This window comes from Python bivittatus, unplaced genomic scaffold (assembly GCF_059951505.1).
Source record: "Python bivittatus isolate LINGU-HERP-01145 unplaced genomic scaffold, Pbiv_v1 ctg000850_np1212, whole genome shotgun sequence".
Lineage (NCBI taxonomy): Eukaryota > Metazoa > Chordata > Lepidosauria > Squamata > Pythonidae > Python > Python bivittatus.
The window spans coordinates 38,931,690-38,948,250 of NW_028277112.1; the positions used below are offsets into that span (position 1 = coordinate 38,931,690).

The 16,561-nt window shown below is 40.4% G+C and overlaps 2 protein-coding genes across 4 annotated transcripts in view; one reads left to right on the plus strand and one right to left on the minus strand.

Annotated features, from left to right (window-relative positions):
• Positions 1-3,460, minus strand: part of OSTF1 (osteoclast stimulating factor 1) — a 29,041-nt gene extending 25,581 nt beyond the window's left edge. Inside the window, exon 1 of the mRNA XM_007432964.3 lies at positions 3,237-3,460. Within this exon, the coding sequence (XP_007433026.1) occupies positions 3,237-3,270 (34 nt within the window). The 5' untranslated portion in view covers positions 3,271-3,460. The remainder of the gene's footprint in view (positions 1-3,236) is intronic.
• A 36-nt stretch (positions 3,461-3,496) lies between these two features.
• On the plus strand, positions 3,497-14,767 carry NMRK1 (nicotinamide riboside kinase 1). Of its 3 annotated transcripts, none has more exons than XM_025169617.2 (9): positions 3,497-3,895; positions 7,048-7,090; positions 8,439-8,529; positions 9,673-9,721; positions 11,640-11,808; positions 11,886-11,957; positions 12,886-13,022; positions 13,368-13,448; positions 14,494-14,767. In XM_025169617.2, exons 2-9 carry the CDS (start codon positions 7,062-7,064, stop codon positions 14,520-14,522), a joined length of 657 nt encoding a protein of 218 aa, XP_025025385.1. In that variant the 5' UTR covers positions 3,497-3,895; positions 7,048-7,061; the 3' UTR covers positions 14,523-14,767. The 3 variants fall into 3 exon arrangements, with proteins under 3 accessions (XP_025025385.1, XP_087986344.1, XP_007433027.1); XM_007432965.4 differs by having other exon boundaries at positions 3,616-3,895; positions 12,886-12,992; XM_088130218.1 differs by lacking the exon at positions 14,494-14,767 and having other exon boundaries at positions 12,886-12,992; positions 13,368-13,456.
• Positions 14,768-16,561: the final 1,794 nt, after the last annotated feature.

Consider the following 16,561-nt stretch of genomic DNA (forward strand, 5'->3'; position numbering starts at 1 on the left):
AGAGAGCCAGTTTGGTGTACTGGTTAAGGTGTCACGCTGGAGACCATGAGTTCTAGTCCTGCCTCAGGCACAAAGCCAGCTGGGGGACCTCGGGCTAGTCACTCTCTCTCAGCCTAAGGAAGAAGGACATGGCAAGCCACTTCTGAAATCTTGCCAAGAAAAATGCAGGACTAGTCCAGGCAGTCACTAGGAGCCAACACTGACTTGAAGGCACCAAAACAACAACAAAATATTATTTCAGCAAGCATTTTCATAATATATCCCACCTTTCTGACAAAATATTGCTCAAGGTGACTAACAATAAATATTGTTTTAAAGATAGGGTCCAGTATCAGCGTTTCTCAATTGCATGCTCCCAGTATGTATTACATTACTTCCCCAAGCCCCATTTTGGATGGGAGAATATGGGACATCAATTTCCAAGGCTGCCACATATGTTGTTACATCAGTAGCTTTTTAATTAATTGCTGGTTTTAATTTCCCCTGCCTCCACAATTTTACTTTTATTGTAAATTGCCTTGATTATGTGGATTAGGTGAAATACTTTTTAATGTTGTGAGACTATCAAGATATGGTTCTGAGACTAGGTTATTCCCAAGGACTAGACTAATTTAATTTAGCCAAGATATTTCCCTAGATAGATTTTTTGTATCTCAATTTAAAAACAAGAATTACATACGCTTCATGGAAAATACTTGCAAAACAACTGAAGCATGGCAATGGATTTGTTCAGTAACAAAGCATGAGACAAAGACCCATGTCTGTTACAAAGTTTAAAATCACACTTGGATTCTAGGGCCAGACTAGATGTTACATAGTTGCATGGACATGGACAGGGTTCCCAAATTTATATGTATTTTAAAAATTAAATGGTGTGTTTGTAATAGAGATCAGGACTCTGGTGCCTAGGAACTCTTCCCTATTGTTCTTTGAATACTGAAATGCTGTCAAAATGGACTGCCGCAAGGAGAAAACAGATAGGTTATACTACGTTTTCTTCCCAAAAGTAAGAGGCTAAAGTGAGACAAGCATAATCTCCCTTTCTTCCAGTCAGGCAGGGGATCCTGATGCCATCATGCTATCTGGCCTGTTACTGCACATATACTTCAGAGAGAAATACAGAAAATGAAAATGATTCAGGAAGAGAAAAGAAAAAAAAAATCTCTGCCCTTTGTTATCCAGAGAGATAAATGTGCTGGCTGGGAAGAACTGTAGTTCAAGAAACATGATGGGCTGTGGGTTGAGGAAGGCTCATGTAAAACACATTACACACACACACACACACACACAGAGCGCAGAACCCTCAAACTCCCAGGCCTCTGGTAGAGGACCCGAGATTGAGGAAGACACGTACCACCCATAGGGATGAGAGGGGATTTTTTTAAAAAAAATTTATGAACTTGCTTTGCCATCATCTGAGGGTTTCTTTTATGCCTTGCTAGGCCCTGTTGCCTAAAAAGCTATAATTGGCTGAGATATGGAACCGGCCTTTCCTCCCTGGCTGCTCGCCTGTGGTTCTCCCTCGCCCCTCTCCCCCATAAATAAGCTTGGCAGGCCCCTTTCCCTATGGCTATTCAGGAAATGATTAAGACTTGGGAGTAGTCACAATTGATGTGACTTGAATCTCTTTCTGTTGACTGAATTATTCTTAATGATTCTCCACTTTGTTATTTTAATTGGTATTAGTATTGGTGCAAATGTAAGATGCCCCAGAATCTATTTAGGATGCAATATTTTTATAAAGACGCACAATATTTATTTTAATCTTCAGACTGAATAAATAATGTGCACTCGCTGGGTTAAAAATAATTTTAAAGGTTACAGTTTTGTAACTTACCACATTTTGTAATGTGGTCTAACATTACACGACTTCCTGCTGTAGGAATTAATCTAGGTTTTTCAGTGTTGCGCTGCTCTGGAAGCCTTTTATTTTTCTTTTAGACACTTTTGGTCACTGACATCAAACTCATTTCACTTTGGGAATTCCTGCTGCAGTTTAAAGTTTGGGGTCCTGCAGTGCACCATCTGTCCCATCCCACCCTGACCCCCACAATCAATTCATCCTGTTTGGAGAAAGAAACCCTCAAGTTCTGGAGTATTTCAACATGTCTAGAACTTCCCTCTCACATTCTCTTGTGCCAGGAAAATGCTCTATTACATTGTATGTTACATATCAGGAAACATCTGTGCTATAGGTCTCAACAGCTTAGTATCCTTTCATCGAATCAGAATCCCTCTCCAGGGGCAAATGGGTTATTTGTCCAGTAGAGGGGAATGGCCTGACTCCTATGAATGCAACAATGCAAACTCACTGATTGTATGGAGTGATTTTATGCTACCCAACTCCTCTTTTTTTCAAACGAGTATGTCTTATTTTGTCTTGCAAGTGATCAAGAGAAATCCAGTGTATGAAAAAGGCTTGCTTATCTGCCGTGCGCGTTAATGCACGTCGGACGCTTTTTGCCAGGAGGGCTGCGTGTCAGGACATCTTTCTCTCCCCACCTCCCGGATCAGTAAACCCGCCACTTTCTAAGCCTCTGACATGCCTGAAGGCGACGCCGGGGAAGTCTTTTTCCGTTGCTGCCGATTTCGCAAACTGCATTAATGCACCAGAGCTGGGTCCGGCCCCCCCGCTTTCGGCATCAGCAGCAGCAGCAGCGGCTGCAAAGAGACCTCAGCGATCGATCAGTTTCGCCCCGGCCTCCGCTCTCCCGGAGCAGCCGCCGCCCGCCCCCAGGTGGCACCGCCGGGAGCCTCGCGGGCTCGGCTCAACTTCCTGGCCTGACTTTTGACAGTGACAGCCTCCCTGCGAGCCCCACCCGGCCCAGAGAGAAGCTCTTCCTCCTCTCCAAACGAGCCTCTTCCTCTCCATCTCCGGCGCGTCGTAGCGGCAGACAACCGAGGAGAGAAGGGGCAGAAAAAGGAACCAGTCAGCAAGACTCAAGGCAGCCAAAGCTACAGAACGGGGGTTAAATCTCAGTTTAGGGCGTGAAATGCACCACGTCCTGCGCGGCTGCCCTGGCTGAGCCGCTGCAATTGCCGCCTCACGTGTCAGGGAGGAGCCCCTTCTCGCCCTCGACCCATTGCCGCCGGGCGGCTCTCAAGTTGCGCCGTTTGCCCCTTTTCCCAGCGGCCCCCTCCCCCTTCCAACTAGAGGCGAGACGGCAGCAGCAACGTCAAGATGACGGCTACCAGGAAGGAAAGGACTCGGGCTAGGAGACCAGCGCTTCCCTTACCTGGCTTAGCTGGCTTAGGCGGCGGCTTGGACATCGCTGCGTCCAAGTTGCAAGCAAAGCCTCCCTGACCGCTGATCTAGCGCTGAGCTGGCTCGCTCGCGACCTCCAGATCGCCGGGGCCCCTCCCCCGCCAACGATTTCTGGAGCAGCGCGGATCGAGAGCGACCGCCGAAGCAGCTGGGTTGGTGGACGTCCCAGCTGAGCGCTTGGCGAGGGCACGAAAGGTGCTTTTGCAACGATGAGGAAGTGCGGATTGTCGCAGGCGTGGCTCCCCCTAGTGGCTAAGAAGCCGCACGGCAGGAAGAGCGAGGGGACCAGGCAAGGCGAGGCGGCCCGCGTGGGAAGGAGGGGCCGACAGAGGCCGGCCAGTCACAGCGCGCGCAGCTCCGAGGGAGAAGGGGCAGTTCCTTGGGCTAAGGCGCCGGGACGGACTGCGAGTGCTGACCAATTGGCGCGCAGCAGTGGGATTTCCCTGCCCGCTCTTTTTGCATACAGCGCGGTTAGCCTCTGCCCGCCTCCACCCCCTTTTCGAGGTACGGCGTAGTCGCCTCTAACGGGGTGACAGAGGGGAGGGGCCTGCAGGCGGGACGCCTCTGCATGCTGGACGCTGCCTTCGCTGTGCTTTCCTGCAGGGCTGCTTTGCTCAGAAGAGGAAAAGTGTGAGTTTCTTTGTTACGTTGCTTTAAAGAGCCTGATTTTGCTTCTTTATAGTTAATCTGAACAGAAGCCCTTTTATAATTAACTTTTCTAAGAGCAAAAATCTGCCCTTGTTCTCTGTAGCGTGTGATTGCGGGAACAGGACGTTCTTGGACAACCTGTACTTGGCCAGATAATAATGCATGTATTTTGAATGCGCTTGAATTCTGGGAATTGAAGTCCACACATCTTCAAGTTGCCAAGGTTGAGAAACGCTTCTAGAGGGAGTTACTGTGGTTCTTCTGTGCGTGCTTTCAGACTAGGACCTTGTGGCAAGAAAAAGATGGAATAAGTGGGGAAGGATGGGGGGTTACAAGTATAATTAAGAACTGTAGAAATCCAAGGAACTACAGGGTAAAAATCCAGTTGATAACAATTTGTTTCTGTAATGCTTCCAGACAGAAGGGTTCTAGTGCCACACATTAAAAAGCATTTGTAATTATTCCATCTTTCCTTCATACTGATTTTTCATGGTTTGGAGGAACCAATGAAAACACTAAACATTTACAACTGGAAATCAATGTAATCTTGTCTTCTGTAAGATTCTGGGAATGAAGTAAGGAGATATATACAATATAAATAAGAAGATAAACAGGAAATAAATTCACACTGAACTGAGTGGGAGTTGTTCCATGTAACTGATTGATTGATTGATTGGTTATGTGCCATTAAGTCGGCGTTGACTCTTGGTGGCCATATAGATAGATATTTTTCAGGATGAACTGACCCCAACCTGGCCCTTCAGATCACTCAATAGTGCACCCATTGTCGCTGTAATTTCCATTCACCTTGCTGCTCATCATCCTCTTCTTCTCTTTCTTTCCACCTTTCCTAGCATTATAGACTGCTCCACAGAACTGAGTCTTTACATGTGTCTAAAATATGATAATTTGACCTTGGTCATTTGTGCCTCTAGATTGACTTGTTTCATGATCCATTGGGCTATCCATGGTATTTTCAGGTGTCTTCTCCAATACCAGGGTTCAGAAGCATCAATATTATTTCCGTCTTCAAAGTCCAACTTTCCTTTCTTTAGCGTGTCGCAGGGAAAATCATTGTCTGCATGATTCTGCCTTTTCAGGTATAGACACGTCACAGTAACTGATTATTTTTTCCAAAGTTTTTGTGTTCCGTTACTGTTGATATTCAGTCGTAAAAAGCAGGAACTACCCACCACTTCAGTGTGTTCATTGGCAAGTCTAAGGCTGTTGCTATATTTGTTGCCATTAATTTGGCCTTTTTTATATTTAATCTTAGACTTTTTTTCACTTGGCCCCTTGACTTTCATTATTAGAGCTAGTAGATCATTTGCATGCTCACCTTTCAGAGTAGTGCCAACAGCATAGCACAGGTTTCTTCCTCCAATTTAAAAATCATGTGCATCTTCTTCCAATCTAGTCTCTCCAAATCTATAAAGAAGGAAAGAGTTGCATAGCCTTGTTTCACTCCTTTGCTGACTTGGAGCAAGTCCATCACACCATGTTCCATCCTGATTGTAGCTTCCTTTCCTGTTCCATTTGAGTTTACTTACATTAGAACTGCAGTCTTATTCAATAACCACAGAGCTCTTACTTATGAAGGCTGTAATTGGAATAGGATTGTCTTGTACTGACAATCATTTTGATGTAAACATGAATCTTATTTTTTGCAGGGTTCAGTGATGATTTGAATATATACTTTGTGTTCTATAGATGACAGTGTGGAATGCTATTCATGCAGCTCTTTTTGTCTATGTAGCTCTTTAATGTTTATCTTGGACCCATGCTCTACTGTTTTGAAATTCTGTTTGCATCCCAAAGAGTTCAAAGCTTTCACCTTTATGTAACTGGTAAATGACTTGGGAGCAGTTGTGCCATACTAGATAATTAACAACAAATAAACCAGATACATTCATGGTTATTAGTATTTGTAGTCATAATTTTTGCCTGTATTATAAAATCACCTAAACCCAAAATACCACATTCTGAAAAGTTTGATTTTAACTAAATGACTTATTTTTATGTACATGTGCATTATGGCTATGCAGTATTTCAGATTTCATTCCAAAATGGTGCTTCAAATGGTATAGATATAAAATGGGGGATATCTGCTTTGATATTGTGGAAAGAATCCTGGAATTGTAGTTGAACATAAATTGACTATGAATCTGTAGTGTGACATAAATATTAAAAAGCCCAATGCAGTTTTATGCTACATCAGTAGAAGAATAATGTCTAAATCACAGGAAGTAATAATTTAACTTGGTTTGCGCCGGTCATATAATATTTTATTTATTAAATTTTTACATCCCCTGATTCCCAGCGACTCTGGGCAATTTAGATAATACCAGCAGAGTGGGGGCCATCCAGATCTTAGGGGGAACCTCATTCCAAAGAGGAGGCACTATGGCAGAGAAGGCGCACTTCCTGGGACCTGGTAAATGGCATTATTTAATTGAAGGAACTTGGAGTGTGCCCACCCTGCTGGATCAAATTGGCTGGGAAGATACTATGGAAGGTAGATGGTCCCTCAAGTAACCAGACCCTGTGTCATATGCAGAGTAAGGATTCAGAAAAACTAGAAGGGGCATTAAAAGCCATGAGGATGATTAAGGGATTAGAAACCAAGGTTTAGGGGAAGAGACCGTGGGAACCTGTATGTTTGCCTTGAAAAAGAGATATTAACTCTTCCAGGATCTTGGATAGGTGAATCATTCTCACTAAATGACAGATAGCACACAAATATATTTTTTTGTTAACATCCTAGTTTTATTTATCACAATTTAGCATACATACTCGCCAAACCATATGGAAATGGCAAAGATGGATTGTGATCCAGATGATTGCATGTACACAGAGTGTCTCCCCACCAGATCTCTGTCAAATCCTTCTTTTTATAGTTCTTTTACTTTATGTCTCAGCTGTGCTCTCATTGGTTGCTGACACTGTTGGGCTAGGTAAGTTTTACTGCTTGTTGTGTGGTTTTCACAGAGTGGCCAGCCTGGTCCAGTTTCAAACTGAGTCACTCATTGGTATTGCTCAAATTAAAAATACATAAGTGTTCCATACGCTGAAGAAAAATAGCTCATGGACAACATTATTTGCTCTTGATTTTACTCTTTCAATTTAATGTTTAGGTTGTAACGGAACAATGAAAATGTTGGTCATTGGACTTGGAGGGTAAGTGTAAACAAGTATTTAAAATCCTCTTTTTTACTTTACGCATCCAAATACAGGTGGTCCTTGTTTAACAACCACTTTTTCAGTGACCATTTGAACTTGTGATGGTGCTGAATGAGTAGTACTTAGGACCAGTCCTCAAACCTCCAGCCTTTGTAGTGCCCCCACGGTCATGTGATTGTGATCCGGGCGCTCAGCAACCAGCCTGGATTTCTGAACATCACAGTGTCCCATGGTCACATGATCGCAATTTGTGACCTTCCCTGCCAGCTTCCCACAAGCAAAGTCAATGGGGAAGTCGGAAGTTGTGATCACGTGCAGTCCTTGCTTAACTACTGTAACCGGAGACTGCCGGAACTGTGGTTGCTAAGCAGCACGGTCACATGACATCACGCTTTATAACGGCATTGCTTAGCGATGGAAATTCCAGTCCTAATTACTGTCATTAAGCAAGGACTACCTGAGGCTAAGTTTGAAATATTAGTTGAACATTTCACTTTGCATATGTTTATGTTAGATTTTACTTTTTGCCCCTTCTGGAAACTCAAGGACTCTTTTCATTTTACTTCTATTTATTTATAAATTAGATTTATAAAGGCCACCCTACTCCACACTGGCTCTGGTCAGCGTACAATTAAAACCAGTAAAATACCTTTAAAAGTTATGGCATTCTATGATTATATAATAATAAGTTTGCTGAGTATCTAAATCTATGCCTGTATTGTATTGTGCAAATATTCCATGTATATGAAACTCTGGTTTCCACTGCTGTTGCAACTCTAGTCCTAGTATTTTTGCTGTTGCAATCATCCAAATACTTGTAAGAACCCCGCTCTTTCAGGGAGGATAGGAAGAAACATGCTTTTTTTAACAGACAAAACTGTGAAGGAATGGTTGGATGAAGGCCACGCTCGAGGAGATAAGCATTCCCTTAGCCTTCAACAGGAGCATGGGAAGTTTAAGAAGATGAGACTGGCACCACCCTAAGGAATTCACGGTGTTTTGGCTTGCTGGCTTGGGAAGTTAGCTTCAGTCTGGAGAGATTTCTGTCTTGAGGTGGAAGCTAATAAACGCAACAGAACTGTATCTGCACTGTCTCGGGGAGTTCTTTGGGCTGAACCTGACAAAAACACTGAGTAATCATTGTGCATTTATCATGTAGAAGATAATTGACAGAGAAAGCCCTTATGCAGCTGCAATAAATAACCTTCTGGCTATTTAAGCTAAAAAACCCAAACATTATATTTGATTGGATACAATGCAATTGCATAGTAAACAAAGCTGTCAATAGTGCTATGTACTGTACAGTTTGCTCTTCTAAACACCCTTCTTCAAATTTCCAATTCAGTGTTACAAATGGAGGCAAAACAACTCTGGCAAGAAAGCTGAAGAAACTGCTTCCCAATTGTACTATAATTTCTCAAGATGACTTTTTTAAGGTAACAAGTTTAAAAGACTTTACAGTTTGAGTTAATGTTTTGGTTCAGTGCAGAAGTGGATTCAAGTTTGTTGGCTCCATTGCCTCCAAAGCATCCCTCTGCTTTGGTTCACCCTACAATAAGTCTGCATAGTGTCGGAGATCAGAAGCCTATATGGAGAGACTCACCCAGTGTGATCAGAGTTCTCAATCAAGTAGGGCAGTGTTTCTCAACCTCGGTATCTTTAAGATACAGGTAGTCCTCGCTTGATGACCACATTTGGGACCGGTAACTCCATCGCTAAGTGACATGGTCATTAAGCAAGATGTCACATGACTGCGACTTGCAATTTTACTGCTGGGTTCTCTATTGACTCTGCTTGTCAGGAGCTGTATGTGAAGCACGCAAATGACAGTAACATGACCGTGGAATGCTGCAACAGTCATAAATGCCCACTGGTTGTGAAGCGCCCAAATGGCAATCATGACTGCGGGGGATGCTGCAATGGTTGTAAGTGCAAGAACAGACTGTAAAGTTACTTTTTCATGCCGTTGTAACTTCAGTCATGAAACAGCAGTCGTTATGCGAGGACTACCTGTATGTGAACTTCAACTCCCAGGATTCCCCAGCTATTATAGGCAACATCTTAAAGTTGCCGAGGAACATTGATGTAGGAAATTCAGGTGTGTAAAAATGGTGCTTAGTAGCAGAATTTCTCCTCAAATACAGTGCAGAAGTATGGCAGCATGTGAAACTCTAGTCAGTTTTAATCATGTGCCTGTTAGAATGGCTGATGAGTCTCTAGAGAATCAGCCAAATTGACCTTGTTAAATTATCTCAAAAGTTATGGGAGAAGACCATATCCTTCACTTTTTTGCTGTATTGTTTGCCTTTCATTTCAATCTTTGATTTTTATTGTTCTGAACATTAGCCTCAAATGAGCTTGACAAATACTAGTTTTTAAATAAAAGAACGTGGTTTGTGCAGGGTGTCATTTTGTTTTTTTATTAATGTACAGGAATTGGACTTATTTAGTACAGAATGATAGGGTAATATTGCTAATTCTGGCTATAAACTCCCTCCCTGTGTTAAGATTCACAGCCACTTCTTCTGTGGGTGTGCACCCTACTCTCCATAATATTAATATGTTTGGGGTTTTTTTAGCCAGAATCTGAAGTGGCCATAGATGATCATGGATTTCTGCAATATGATGGTAAATATACTGTTTTGCTATTTAAAAAAAAAACTCAAAAGAGAGATTTGGATGGCTGCCACCCTGATGATACTCAGGAAGCTATTAAAGACTTGGCTGTTCTCTCAGGGTTTGGACAGGGTGATGGTTGTGCCCCTTTTGGATGGGCTTCTTGCTTAATGTTTGCCTTTGGACCACTCATAATTTCTCTTCTGTGTTTCGTATTGCTCTTTTTAACTGTAAGCCACCTAGAGTTATCAGAAATTGAGTGGCCTCTAAATTGTATGTATGTATATATGTATGTGTATATGTATAAATAAATTAAAAATTATAATACTGAAATATACAATTTTCAACAGATGCTTTCAATTATCTTTGTCTGTATTCCATAGCACAAAGGCATCCTATTTATAAATGAGAAGAGGGGAGGTTTTTTGTTCCTAGCCAGTGAAACTCTTCTCTGCTCATTCTGGTTCCCTCTTCCCTAAGTGTATCAGCAGCCAAGTGTTCATTTCAAGCATACCTAAAAGAAATTTGCTCTTCACTCTGTTCAGCTACTTATAAAGCTTGTTCTGTTATGGAAATGGTCTTCTCTTGAAATCCAAATGTATTGTTTCTGCCTTCAAAAACAAGTCCCTGGCTTTAAAAGCTTTTAATGTTAGATATTTGGCAATAAATGAGTATGGGATCAACTTGTTCAGACTCAGACAGTGCTGATTGTTGTGGAATACAGGCAATTATTAAATTTGTGAATTGTAAAGTAATAATAAGAGTTCACCTTAAATTTAATTGGCTTAAGAAAGCATAATCAACTTTTTGGGATTGTTCAGGGCCATCACATGTGAATGAGGTGAATCCCATTTTCACCTAAGTTCAGAAATCTGAACCAGCAGGAAAAAAAAAATAGATATCAGAAAGGAAAAGACAGGGGAATGAATCTCTTTCTAGGATAAATATAACTTTATGTAAGAGCTTTAGGATTTTCTCAAAGCTTTCGGGGTTTGGCATGAGGACTTGAGTGCCTACAAAATTCAGTTTATTTTTGGAATCTAAATATTTTTCATTAAGTAGTGAAATGGAAAACTGTTAATCATAAAAATACAGTAAGTAACTTTATAAACAGTATTAGTGAATGAAATTCAACAGGTATTTGCCCCAATTTGACTGCTTAAACCGTATGACAGTTGATTTTAAAACTTGATCATTAGGGAAATAATAATTTGGTTCCATACTTTTCCAAGAAGAGAAACTTGCCCACATTTTCCAATTTTTTTTCCGATTTTTTAAGTTAGGGAACCCCTGTAATGTCTTCTGATACTTAAATAAATCAATGTGTAGTTTACATTTAATTCTTCAAAACTATATGAAAGAAGTAATCAAGTGTTTTATGTATGACACTCTACTATTTTAAAATAACTGATATAACTATTTTGAGTTAATTCATTTTGCTTAAAGGATGATGTAATATTTCACTTTATATACTAAATTATATAGATTTAAACTTTAGTGTAATCCAAACTATCTGTGAGAAACTGAAGTTATTGTTTCTTCCTTTGCTATTGTTTGGAAATTATTAATCTGCTCTGTTTTTTTAATTTATCCTTTAATATTCAACCTCATTTTTCTGCTATTTGCAAAGAATTTCACAGATTTGAGAACCATAATGGGATAACTGGGTCTGTTGCTCCTATACTTTGCTATCAGTTTATAAATTTTCCTGTTTCCAGTCTTGATTAATCAACAGTAAACATGCTTTGCATTTTCTGAGATAGTGCTGAACCCTCAACCTAACAAAATCTGCTGCTGTTTAAAACAATTCCTAACTTTCTCATTCTATTCAGCATATATTTCAAGCTTTGTCTCTTGAGTATCTCATGGATAGAATGAGTGCAGACCTGGAGTGTTGCCTTACATTTTAAGATTTAAGTGTCTCTTTTAGTACTTGATGCCTTGTACATGGAGACAATGGTGGCAAGCATACGCTCTTGGATGACAAAACCAGAAGAATCTGCATTGCCAAGACCACCCAATAACACACATGATGATCAGACAGGAGCAAAAGATATTCGTATCTTAATTATTGAAGGTTTCCTTCTGTATAACTACAAGTAAGCAGTTGTTTAACATTTACAAGAACTGGAATATGGCAAACAAGCATGCCTTACTTGTTGTTTTATTCTTGCAGGCCCCTTTGTGGTATATGGGATAAAAAATATTTCTTAACAATTCCTTATGAAGAGTGTAAAAGGCGAAGAAGGTAAGGCATTTTCGTCTTTGTCCACTGTTTCTTCTTTCTCTGTAAAACTGCATCTCAAGCATCTCTTCTTAAGACAAATAACCTCAATTTTTAGGGTGCGAATGTTGGGAGAACTATATTCGGCTTATAGGCTGGATTCCCCTTTGGTCAGGTGCCATTTGGAAATGGCATTTGGAAAGGGGAAGCCACTGCTATCTGTCCTTCACTCAAAAAGATAAAGGGAGTGATTATGTCTCTGTTCTTCACTTTTTTCTGGAAGAGGAAGCTTTCCTTCACAGAAAAGCTTTTCCTTTTTCTCCATGGAGAAAGGCAATAGAGTGATAATTCCCAGCATCTTTTTCATCGGAGGAAATCAGATTCCTCTCTCCTTACGTGGTTAGAGTTTCAGGAAACAGTAGGACTTTTGCGTAGATCTGTCATAGAATCTATGACATCATGGAACCTAGTTAGATCAGTGTGACAGATCTTTCATTATGAGAGTTCTATTATTTGCTATTTGCTAATAAAGCTTGAGGTATGTCATTACCAAGATTATCTCTGAATTCAGGGTGGGCATACTGCTGGCCTGACGGCTGTAATAAAAGTTTGATTTGAGGATGGGTAATCTGTGATTCTACAGATGTTCTTGATGGTAGAATTTGATTCATGCTAGTTGGGGCTTTTAGGGACTTGTAGTTCAGCTATATTCAAAAAGTCATAGGTGCTTTGAAGAAGAAACATTTTGAAGCATTATGCTAAATTTCTGGCCCAATATCCTTGAAGGAATATGACAAAATTATGAAAATGGCTTAAAAGTAGTAGTGTTGAACAATATGAAATGTGGTTCTTTGTGGGACTATAAAATCTAGGAGCGAAATACAGAATGAAGAAGCCATTTAAAAATTATTAAACTAATAAGAACTATTTTTTGTTGTTTTGTTTAATGTAGCAACAGAATATACAATCCACCAGACCCACCTGGATACTTTGATGGTCACGTGTGGCCCATGTATCAGAAACACAGGAAAGAAATGGAAGAAAATGAAACAAGCATCGGTATAGCTAACATTCTTATAGTTCTCCCAGGTGCATGTGATATTTGCATAAATATTGCATAGATTGTGACATTTATGCAGTTCCCATATTCTTTTTTTAAAACCATTGAGTACTTTTTTGCATTTTTGTGATATATCCAAGGTGAATAGCTATGAGTGTGATAAGAGAGTCTCTAGTTCCACAGTGTTTTCTTAATAGAAGCTGAATAGACATTTATAAGCTCACACTGTTAGTGTTCAAACTGTTGGTTGGATTGCATGTGGCTGTGGGGCCTCAGTTATATTTCTCTCAATGTGTTGCACTGGTGGATAGCTTATATTTATAATTGTTTTCCTCTGCTGAAAGTGATTTGAGTTTGTATTCCTCCTTTTGCAGTATATTTAGATGGAACAAAACCACAGGAAGACCTCTGTTCAAAGATATATAATGATATAATGCAGGAATTGGAAAAGTCAAGTAAGTAGCTAGTCTGGGTTAAGATAGTTTGCATTAAGAGAATTGCAGATGATGCCATATGCATCATTAGATTTGTATATATGTGTTTCCCAGTACATTTGAAATCATATGAAAGCTTCCTGAGAAACATAAGCTGGTCCTGTAGTTCTACAGAAGCACAATTCAACTCTTGGTATCCTTGGACAGCTGCTAGGGCTTCAGTGTTTTGGCAGAGACCCCTGGCATTGATGCCTTGTCTAAGACCATTCCTCTCCACTAAATCCCACTGCAGGTACAGGCAGACTGGGGGCACCAATTGGTGGCTGTTAAATGTTCACCTTTTTAGAAATTTCCAGTGTCCAGAACTACCAGGTCATTCAGGTAATAAAATGGTCAGTAATTTGCAGATGCTGCATACATATCATGACACTAATTGCCGTCCATTAGTAAACTTGCTGGAGAAGGCCCATCAGTGTGAGGAAACAAGTTTCATCAGAGAGGCCTTACAACAGGTACTTTGTCCTTATCCCTCCCCCAGTTGAGGTAATGAAGCTTTATCTCTGGTACTTCTGATGCCAGTGGTTTTGAAAAATGCCTCTTGCAGTAAACACAGGTTTACTAAGCTCCTCCCAGAGCAGTTAATTTTCCCTTTGCAAAGTACCTTTTATGGCTAAAACTTGTATCCAGTGTGTATCCATAAAGTTCTTTATGTGTTACTTATGGGGAGAAATGATTGCCAAAGGCATTAATTTTGCAGAATTAGTTTCCAAAACGCATGTATTTGACTAACAAGGTATACCAACATTGGGTTAATTAAACTTGCAATACCTGCCTAAAATAAATCCCATTGAATCATTTTCTACTTTAGGTATATAAGAATGAAGTCTTATATTAGAGGTCTTCTAGGAAAGTGAAATAGTAGTATGATTCATACTATATCTTCCATAGTTTGTCCTAAAATCAAAAGGATAATTTAAGGAAATGAGGTTAACATTGGAAACAGATTGACTAAGAAAAGTTACAGTGCATCTTTGAAGTAATGTAGGCTTGGTTCTTTTTTCTACAGGTGAACAAGGCATTATTATGCATGCATAAAATATGTGATGGTTGGTTCCCAGCCTGGACAGTTTCATAACAACCACCTGTAAGTTCCTTCATTAATCATTGAAGAACATCCCATTCCCACTTGCCAGTTCACAGAAAGGCAGTAAAAATTCAACGAGGAAAACTCAGCTCTACTATAGTTTGGGATATATTGGTTGTGGTTCAGAACAGTTGTTGGAATTCCTGTAACCCCATTTCTTTCTTCTTAATAAATCTTGTCAAAAAGACTCTGAGAATCATGTTTGGAAAATGGATTATTGTCAGTTTTAGGCAAGTGCTAAAGTGTCTTTCTTCTTAATGACAATAGCTGACCATTACAAGATTTAAATATAAATTGTACTTAAAAGAATGTTTTAAGAAACCATTTGAACAGAAGCGTAGATAAAAGGGGGGGCCTGTAGGATTATCAATTACATAGTACCTCTAACATATTGCTCCATGAATGTCATATCTACCATATGCTAATTACTGTTGAGTGCACTATTAAGAAATCTAATTTTCTCACTTGTTACATAATATATTGAGATTTCAAGGAAGAAATATTTGGCACTTGGCTAGTATTTTATAATGTGTGCTTGCTATTGTTGATGCTTATTTTTCTGTTTCTCTAAGAGAAAAAAAATAAAAACTTATGTTTTCAATTGACGTTTTCAGGAAAAAAAATAGGAGTGTTGTTTACTAATGTATCTTTGGTTCCTTAACTACTAAACTCTGCGGTGAACTTAAAATAGTTTGAAAATTTTCCCGTGACCCATGCAGAATTCTGAGTGAATCCCTAACATGAAATTTTCAAACCAGTCCTTTTTCTGACAGGTATACAGTGCATTCAGAAAGTATTCAGACCCCCTTCACTTTTTTCAATTTTGTTATGTTGCAGCCTGATACTACAATCGTTCAAATTCATTTTTTCCCCTCATTAATCTACACTCAGTACTCCATAATGACAAAGTAAAAACAGAATTTTAGAAATGTCTGTAAATTTATTAAAAAGAAAAAAATGAAATATCACATGTACTTAAGTATTCAGACCCTTTACTCAGTACTTCATTGAAGCACCTTTGGCAGCAATTACAGCCTCGAGTCTTTTTTGGTGTGACACAAGCTTTGCACACCTAGATTGGGGGATTTGCTGCCATTCTTCTTTGCAAATCCTCTCAAGCTCAATCAGGTTGGATGGGGACTGTCGGTGGACAGCCATTTTCAGGTCTCTTCAGAGATGTTCAATAGGGTTCACATCAGCGCTCTGGCTGGGCCACTCTAGGACATTCACAGAGTTGTCCCTAAGCCATTCCTGTGTTGTCTTGCCTGTGTGCTAAGGATCTTTGTCATGTTGGAAGGTGAACCTTTGGCTCAATCTGAGGTCCTGAGCGCTGTGGAACAGGTTTTCATTCAGAATATCTCTGTACTTTGCTCCATTCAGCTTTCCCTCAACTCTGACCAGTCTCCCAGTCCCTGCTGCTGAAGAATACCCCCACAGCATGATGCTGCCACCACCATGTTTCACTGTTGGGATGGTATTGGGCAGGTGATGAGCAGTGCCTGGTTTCCTCCAGACATGATGTTTAGAACTGAGGCCAAACAGTTCAATCTTGGTTTCATCAGACCAGAGAATCTTGTTCCTCATAGTCTGAGAGTCCTTCAGGTGCTTTTTTGCAAACTCCAAATGGGCTTTCCTGCATTTTGCACTGAGGAGAGGCTTCTGTCTAGCCACTCTGCCATAAAGCCCAGATCAGTGGAGGGCTGCAGTGATGGTTGTCCTTCTGGAACTTTGTCCCATCTCCACACAGGATCTCTAGAGCTCAGTCAGAGTGACCATCGGGTTCTTGGTCACCTCTCTTACTAAGGCTCTTCTCCCCCGATTGCTCAGTTTGGCCGGGCGACCAGCTCTTGGAAGAGTCCTGGTTGTGCCAAACTTCTTCCATTTGAGAATTATGGAGGCCACTGTGCTCTTGGGAACCTTCAATGCAGCAGACATTTTTTTGTAGCCTTCCCCAGATCTGTGCCTTGTAATAATCTTGTCTCTAAGCTCT